The sequence below is a fragment of the Salvelinus alpinus genome, chromosome 3, assembly GCF_045679555.1.
Source record: "Salvelinus alpinus chromosome 3, SLU_Salpinus.1, whole genome shotgun sequence".
NCBI classification, from domain to species: domain Eukaryota; kingdom Metazoa; phylum Chordata; class Actinopteri; order Salmoniformes; family Salmonidae; genus Salvelinus; species Salvelinus alpinus.
Window position 1 is genome coordinate 15,096,778 of NC_092088.1, and position 9,158 is coordinate 15,105,935.

At 43.8% G+C, this 9,158-nt stretch overlaps 1 protein-coding gene across 7 annotated transcripts in view; it reads right to left on the reverse strand.

The window, feature by feature from the left end:
* Positions 1 to 3,571: 3,571 nt before the first annotated feature.
* Positions 3,572 to 9,158, reverse strand: part of LOC139570082 (metastasis-associated protein MTA3-like) — a 69,554-nt gene continuing 63,967 nt past the window's right edge. Inside the window, exons 15-21 of one of the 7 annotated variants that reach the window (XM_071391587.1) lie at positions 8,754 to 8,846; positions 8,446 to 8,607; positions 8,326 to 8,354; positions 7,893 to 8,023; positions 7,174 to 7,201; positions 5,310 to 5,352; positions 4,449 to 4,595 (exon numbers count right to left, since the gene is read on the reverse strand). In XM_071391587.1, the coding sequence (XP_071247688.1) occupies positions 4,561 to 4,595; positions 5,310 to 5,352; positions 7,174 to 7,201; positions 7,893 to 8,023; positions 8,326 to 8,354; positions 8,446 to 8,607; positions 8,754 to 8,846 (521 nt within the window). In that variant the 3' untranslated portion in view covers positions 4,449 to 4,560. Of the gene's footprint in view, positions 4,596 to 5,309; positions 5,353 to 7,173; positions 7,227 to 7,892; positions 8,024 to 8,325; positions 8,355 to 8,445; positions 8,608 to 8,753; positions 8,847 to 9,158 lie in introns of all 7 variants that reach the window. The other 6 variants (XM_071391591.1, XM_071391589.1, XM_071391590.1 and 3 more) reach the window with 6 other exon arrangements.

Here is a 9,158-nt window from a genome sequence, read left to right on the forward strand (position 1 = left end):
CTTACTCATTCAAGATTATTCCTTTATTTTTACTATTTTCTACATTGTTGAATAATAGTGAAGACATGCCAAGAGTGTGCAAAGCTGTCATCAAGGCAAAGGGTGGCTACTTTGAAGAAAGCCAAATATTAAATATATTTTGATTTGTTACATGATTCCATATGTGTTATTTCATAGTTTTGATGTCTTCACTATTATTCTACACTGTAGAAAATAGTACAAATAAAGAAAAACCCTTAAATTAGTAGGTGTGCCCTAACTTTTGACTGGTACTGTATGTATGAGAGAAACAAGGGGTCAGGCAGAGGCTGTGTTGCGCTGAACCCTATAGGGGATTTAGAGTCTTATAGCAGCGGCTCAGAATCCTAAATTAAAAACTGTTCTGTCTAACCTGCAAGGGAGAGAACCAGTGTCACACACACACACACACACACACACACACACACACACACACACACACACACACACACACACACACACACACACACACACACACACACACACACACACACACACACACACACACACACACACACACACACACACACACACACACACACCCTGAAATCTGAGCACTAATCCATTATGTTTTCATGGCTCAGGGTACACACACACACAGATAAAGACACACTGATTGTGTCCTGGGCCGGATGAAAGAAAGGATAGAGGGGGAGAGGAAGGGAAGGAGGAAGGAGAGGTAAGGGACACAGATTTACACTCTCATTTTCAGTTCAGAGATCAAAGACATCTAGGTCACATCATTATTACAATCTTCTGCATGTTCATTCCCAGTTTACACAGCTTACAGAGCTATACATATATGTAAACACACACACACAAACATTTGAATGCACAATGAAACATTGTTAATAGAAAGAACACACATATTTAATAAGTCATACTTGGTGGTTCTCCCCCTTAACAATGTTGTTAGCTTTACATTAGCTTTACATTGTGGCTACATTGTGGCCGGCCTCAGCCATGAAAACACAAAAGTTTGCCTTTCAATTTAAATATATTTATAGAAAATACTGGTCAGTTTAAGTCATTAATTACATTTTTATTCATTTCCTGAATCCTCTGAATATACCTATTTTGTAATGGCCCCAACTCAGGTTTAAGAAGCTGTAACCATGAGAAGTTGATACTGGAAAATACTGGGACAAGATATGTAGGCCTATACCACAGATGAAAGGGGTTATGAATATCTTTGCCTGTACTGTGGCACTGGGACAAAGGTTTGGGAAGACTGGGTGTGGAATAGACGGGGGAGGGGGGAGGGGTTAGAGTAGTGCTGCCCTCTGGTGGAGAAGGACAGATCATACTAGGTTTGCATTGTTATGATTATGTAACAGGCGTTTCATTTATTTTATTTGTATTTATTTAACCTTCATTTAACTAGGCAAGTTATACTTTCATTACGACAGAATGATATATTCACAATGGAAAAAAATCCCTACCTTCTGCAGCAGTAAATCAATGTTTCCTTTTACCTTTAAAGTAATATATTTCCAACCGGTAGAGAGACCATCTATAAATCTCAGTTGCAACAATCCTAATATAAACAGAAAATGTTCAGCGTTTTCTCTCCTGTTTACAAGTAGGGTGTGCTGTTGAGCAGCAATTGAAGAGGTATTTGGTATTAATGTCTATAATTTGAACACGGACAGATGAGTATTTACAAACAATAGATCAGTCCGTATTGATATGACAGAGATATGACAGAGCAGCAGTTGTGTATTCTACAGATGAGATGAGCACTTACAAATTGAATTAACCCTTAAAAATAAAGATAGCCGTTTTGAAACTCCTGTATTTGCAACATACTACACTCGTTTTCAGTACGGGAAAGTCCAGTTGCAGCTACGCCGAATCCCGCAGCATAATTTTTTTAATTTTACTCATTTATTTAACCAGGTAGGCCAGTTGAGAACAAGTTCTCATTTACAACTGTGACCTGGCCAAGATAAGGCAAAGCAGTGCGACAAAAACAACAACACAGAGTTACACATGGGATAAACAAACGTACAGTCGATAACACAATAGAAAAATCTGTATACAGTGTGTGCAAATGAAGTAAGGAGGTAAGGCAATAAATAGGCCATAGTGGCGAAGTAATTACAATTTAACAATTAACACTGGAGTGATAGATGTGCAGTTGAGGGTGTGCAAGTAAAAATACTGGTGTGCAAAAGAGCAAATGATACACCGTTGTAGCGTGTACTTTTTCACCTTTTAACAACTTCTTCTCTGCGGTTCAGTAACCGAGCACCGTTAAAAACGCTCAGTTCCAGGTGAGGATCGAACTCACAACCCCGGCATAGTTCTACTGAATACTGCTGTATACGTACCACACGTTAACTAACAGAAACACTCTTTAAGAATGTCACGTCTGTTCTTTGGGGGAAACGTAGCCTAAGCAGCTGCCTAGCCTAGGGGAAATGTCGACGTTTTCTGTCATTTTTCCTTTTCTACCGTTTTTTTCTACTTGTAACAACTTGGTAGCTTGCAGCTAATTGTATCGATATGTACGAATGACTGGGACGTATGTAGTGAACTTACTGCAGAGGGGAGAGAAAAACGTTACCAAGATGAGTATACAGAATAGAGAATGCTGGTTCAGAAAAGAGGTTAATGGGGATTAAAAGCTAAAAACGATTTTCTAATAATATGTTTGCTCGTTCTTTCTAAATACCTAATGTCCTCTGTAATAACAGGGACCGATGGTGCGCCACCGTGGGGCTTGATGGATCAGCCCTACCACCCACTAAGCACACTGTAGAGACAGGGTGCATTTAGTGTATTAGGCTACTGTTCATTTACCAGTATGCTGAGGCCAAGATGATTCTCATACCCCATTTCCTGTATTCGTCTGTGGTTGAGGGTTTTTTATTGAAATGCCTCTGTTAACAATAGGTCTTGTATTGTATGCCCACCGTCTGTGTCCCGTATTGTGTAGTATCATTCACTGGCCGTCGGTATGGAGTTTCTTTATGTGTGATAATGAGACTGGAACAGACTGCCATTAAATCTGTGTTGAAGGCTGAGAGGCAGAATATGAGAAATCACCCTCCATGAAATAACACATAAACCAATGGGAGGGGAGGGGAGGGGGAAAGGGAGGTGGTGTATTTGTTTTATGTTATGGTCTCACCCAAACAACCCAAGCATAACACACCGAAATATTAGTTCCATCTTTCTCATACGAACAGACACACACCTATACTTGTAGTCCGTTCAAATCGCTAACACACACAGACACATCCCTGCGGTGTGCTGTAATCTTCAGCGTGTGATTGGTGGTGCTCTGAGCAGAGTCTTCAGTCTTCTCTGGTAGTGTTTATTACTGTGTTTCCATGGGATATTGACAACGTCATTCCGATATCAAATACCCAAACCTGAAAACCCAGCCCCCATCCATCATAACAAACAGTCACACACACGCACACACATACATACTGATCCCTGGCCCTGGGACTTGGAGTGTTGAATTAAATTAAGCTTCAGGCCCTCTGAAGGAAAGGACACAAGGAGATACGGAGAGAAGATGAGAAGACATAAAGGAGACAAGTAGAGGAAACTGTTGTTTTTAATCAGCATATTTCGACACGTGACATTCATGAACACCAACATAAACAAATCAGGAGGCTTGACCTCAGTGGCATGCTACTGCAGGGGACGTCCTAAATAGCCCCTTATTCCCTTGGGCACTAGATGGCTCTGGCCAAAAGTTGTGCCCTACACAGGGAATAGAATACCAAATCAGATTAGATCTGTCATGACAGTCCCAGGTTCCGTTGAGGAGAGAGGAAGTGTTCTGCCTATAGCAGTGCTAGGTAGAGCATAAAACAGAATGTCTAGACTGTACAGAGTTGCAATCGGTATAGTAATATACAATGGCTCAGATGCAGAGGAGCGTATTTCTATGTTGTTGACTCAGAAGTTAGCAGTGTCGTGGAACTGTAGGATGCAGTTATCTAGTTAGTGATCCAATCCCTTTAACCATCTAGTTTGTGATAAACCATCCCTTTAAATTCAGCCGATCTGGTTAGTTGATATCAGTTTAGATCTCTCTGACAAACCGAGGAGAGCTCACAACCACCAGTCACTGACATGCAGTAGGTACTGAAGAAGAAAAAACATAATCAAGTTCACACACTCACTGGTTTTCTGTCCCAGGGGAGTTGGATCTGTACAGGTGGGAACCCCTTTATGTCTGTCTCCACGGCAACGAAGCACATCACTTCCTGCCGAGGTGAAGGGTCAGATTCCGAAGAGTCCAGAGGTTCACCGTTTTATTTTATTTAAAGGGGGGCGTTTGGGGAGGGCGGGGCTGGGTGAAACTAGGATTGGGGTCTTGCATGTCGAGCTGAGCATAGGCAGGGTACAGGCATGGGAGGGAGATAGGGTCAGAGGTCAGGGGTCAGTCGTGGATGACAATGGGTCCCCTCATCCGGAGGCTGGGGTGGGGGTGTGGAGGGGCGAGGAGCGGCCCCTGTGGTGGTGCCTGGGATGCCCTGCGCAGGGTGATCTGCTCACAGGGCTGTCGACAGGCGCGCCTCAGCTGGGACCGAGACAGCAGCCGCCTGACCCTCCTGGAGAGACAGGACACGACATCAGGTGGACAGGACATGACATCAGAGGGGAACTCAACAGAACATTAGAACACTGTTAAAACATTGGGATAGACAGAGAGAGAAATTAAGTAAAGGGCTGTTGTTCGAGGGAGTCGATTACTACAGCAGCAGCAGCAGCATCTCTCTCTCTCGTTCTCTCTCTCTCTTTCTCTGTTTATCATTTCTCTGAACAGAAAAACACATCAATTACCTCCAGTACAACGCTGGGATTGAATTAGTGCGGGCTAATATAGACACTGTGTGTGAGAGTGTATCACAGGAGGTTGGTGGCACTTTAGTTGGGGTGGATGGGCTGTTGGTAATGGCTAGAGCGGAATCAGTGGAATGGTATCAAATACATCACATGGTTTCATTGTGTTTGATGCCATTCCATTCGCTCCGTTCCAGCCGTTACTATGAGCCGTCCTGCCCTCAGCAGCCTCATGTGGCGTGTACGTGCATATTGTGTTGTTTAGGCCATTGTGTTTTACCGCATCAAGAAAAGAGAGCGAGAGGGAGATGGAGAGAGAGATGGGTCCTGAGGGCTGTCCTGTGAATGACTGAGTGTTTATTATAAAGAGTGATGACTGTAATAGAGCTTCTCTGCGTGATATAATCTGTAATATTGATCACTCCATCTAGTGAGGCAGGACCAGTCACAGAGTCATGGAAAATGTATGAGTGTGAAAGTACCTTTTGCTGAATATATTATTTCATAGTCTCGGAAGTTCCAGACCTAGGGCAACAGAAATAGTTCTATGGAACATGGTGGATTTTCTCGGTGTGTAATAAATATCATATATTATAACACAAGCATATTTGCTATTACATTGTTATAACTAACTTCTTTCCAAACAGGGTTTCTCACAAACTAATAAGCAGATACTGAGACCCACACACACCCAGAGACAGATGGCGGACACAGGCCTTTTCATAAAGAATGATAAGAAAAGGGTGCCTGGTACTGCATATCACAGAAACTGAGACACACACATACCCAAGGACAGAGGGCTGACGTAAACCTTTCATAAACACAGATAAGACAGGAACATCTACGCACACACAAAAACTCCTCTTCAGTCTGAACATTTTACAGAGACACACAGAAATGTCAAAATAGGAACATCTACGCACACACCTAATCTCCTGTTTTAGCTGAACATTTCTGAAGACAAAGAACTCTACTCAGAGCCAATGGGACAGTGATACTAGCCTGAAGGAGACCTCGCCCAACTCATCAGAACCAACCAGAGGACCAGAACTTCCAGACTCAACCTACTTTCTGTACTGTATAAAATGTATATGCACTCTGTTATCTGGGCTTCTTTCGGAGAGTTCCATTTGAGCTTGATGAAAGGGTCCGTGCACGCTATTTCAGATATCTTTACCTCTGAATAAATTGCTTTTAATTAAACCTTATCCACCCTGTCCAGAGTCTCTACTTCGTCTCAGTTCTCCAGTAAACTTGTTTTATCAACAGGTGACTTCGAAAAGGGAGAATGTTTTGGGGCGGGCATAAAATGTGAGCGGGAATTGTGCTCAAAAATGATCTCGGTAACATGACAGAGGCGGACCAAAGGCCGACGCAGTAGCTAGGCTAATTATAGTGGTTGTAAGCTTGTACCACTAACGTTAGCTGTCATGGCGCAAACTACTCACTTGAGATATACACTCATTGAAAATATTATCCGCGAGCTCCATCTAGCTAGCTACCAATTTTGCGTCCGGTGGGGAAGTTTACGCCAGGGCACTAACGCATAAGGCTCTGGATGGATTTTACCAGTCCATTTCTGCCTAGCCCAACTGATGCTTCTACCTGTGCAGGCGTGTATGTCGGAACATTATTAATGGAGACTAATGTCTACCTGCTTAGAAACACACACGCATAGCCATGGGAAGTAGTTTTGGGGTGCTGCGTTTTTTTTGCCCGCACTACAGACACTGTAGGTCTACTAATACAGCATTATTAAAGGGTCATTGCACTCATTTTGTGAAAATATTTATTTGGGGAAAATTGGTATTTATTATTATTTTTATGTATTTTTTTATCTTTCAGGGGTTCCACCCCTACTTCCCACAGCTATGGTCACACACCAACAACCTGACCTCTAGCTGAGCTCTGATTGGTTCTAATAAAGAATAGAGCATCTACATCATCTGTCATTAGTGTCAGTCAGCCAAAGTGATGAGACTCATTAGCATATTCTATTCCTGTGATTCTGGGAAGATGAGGTCTCCTGACACACACACACACACACACACGGATGATGTAAGTGGATGCTCCAGTAATGCAGTAATGATATTTCCACTGAAACCTGGTCAATCTCAGACAGTTAGTCTGAAATAACCCTTCATCCCGGGAAGCCGGGGGGGCGATGCGGGTGGCAATGGTTCATGGACACAGTGAGTGTGTGTATGTTTGTGTGTGAGTGCATTATCAAGTTGACTGGACTGTATGCTGCACAAGTGAGAAAACAGACTCCACAGGTAACCCAGGGCACGTGTGTGTATGTGTGTGCATGTGAGCGTGCATGTGTGTGCGGGGTGGGGGGCTTACCGTGAGCAGTTGTGTAACGGCTGCAGCACTGAAATGAGACAAGCAGCCAGTCACTGACAGGAAGGGAAACACACGCCGACCCACGATGCAACAGGGCACAAGAGGTCAGGGGTCAGGGTCTGTATTCCCAAAAGAGTCTCAGAGTAGGAGTGATAATGCAAGATTTTATGGAACTGATCCTGGATCAGCACTTCTACTCTGAGACACTTATTGAATACAGACCCAGGTGTTGTGCACATTAAGAGTCATTACATCATGTGAGTGTGTTTTGTATGAGATGAGAATATTTGGTTACCTGTGGAGTCCCATTCATCAGCTTGGCAGTGGCCTCAGTCTCAATCCTGTTTAGAACCCTGCAGTTGTCTCCTTGTTAGTCCCCTATAAAATATGTTCAACTAACTATCCACTAACCCTTACCCTAGCAAGTTGTTGCATAGAAAAACTATATCTGAAGACTAATTTGGCCCAGTTTGCTCACTCAACTCCTGATGAATCTCAACCAACAGCAGTGATCTGCTTATTAATTACATTTCTACACGCTGATCTCTGGAATTCTATTTCTGTGCTTGGTGAGTCAGGGTTGTTGAAGCTTGTTAGGACACAGCTGCTTCAGTCCAGTCAGCTGTCAGTCACAGGCATAATAAGCCGTCACTCTCCAATCACACGCAAGACGGTCTCACGCATCATCAGGCCAGTTGCCAATCAAAGGCCACCCCTACCTGGTCTCCCGGGAGACAAAGAAGAAGCTGTCATCGGGGGCATCGATCAAGTTTGGGCGTCTCTTCCTAATCATGACTCCACCCCTAGCACTGCCCCTCGTCCCCCCGCCTCCACTGCTACGGCCGTTCTGCTGGGAAGAGCCAATCACAAACAATTACTCCAGAACGAGACAATCAAATACGAGCAACTCCTGATTATCCAATAAAAAAAAAACTGCCATGCTTAATGATGTAATATTGTAGAGTCAACCTTAAATGTCTGTATTTGAAGTCTATGGTTGGTCTACGGGCAGATTGGTATAATATGTGATGTGGTCAGCTGACATGTTAAACACCTATCCAGGCGATTTGAGATCTGCGTCTGCAATGTAGTCAGGCGGGAACACCACATATTTAAAGTCCTGTGTTTAGTAAAAGAGAAACTGTTACTCACCACTGGTACCGTTGTCTGGCCTGGGTTTTCTACAGAAGGACACAGGAGACAACATGATAGAGATTAGTTGGAGTGTGTGTGATTGTAGGTGTGTGTGCAAGTGTGTGTGTGTTTGTGTACCTGGGCGTTTCTCTGGCTCGGCTCTGGTGTGGTGGTGGAAGCTGCGTTTACCCAGAAGGCCATGGGGACCGTGAGGGAGAGAAGAGAGGAGGCGGCGAGGGGGTGGGGCTTGCAGGCCAAGGGTTCGGTGAGAACGGGGGGCGTGTATCGCGGGGCGGGACTCTGGAACACATAGCATCACATGTTTGACCACCCATATTACTCCGTTTTTTTCTATTTGTTGTCATAAGAGAATGTCATTCCTTAGAGACTACTCTTATGTCATACAAACACGTATTGGTCCATTGTTTAGACATTGCGTGTGTTACCCAGGAACTGCAGGACGCTGGTCAGGGTGCTCCTCTGGGCGGTCCGGATTCTGGGCGGTCGCCCGACTTGTCCCTCCGACAGCCGCAACATATCTAGACCAATCACCACACAGCAGCTCTACTACTGACCAATCACCAAACAGCGCCAGTGACAGACAAAGCAGCTGTACTATGTCATTCAGTCAAGAATACGGAGAATGTTTCAGACAGAGAAAAGATATGAACATTGCTTCATCTACTGGTGCCTGTGGCATGCTGTGTAGTTGTTTTGAATTGGTGAACCTCTAATAACGAATTTATCTGAAAGCTCTGAAACTAACTGTTACCAACTAATAGTAACTGCTAATAAAACTGTAAATACCTGCAGTATGAGTTGAAAGCAGTTTGAGAGTGAAACACTGTGTT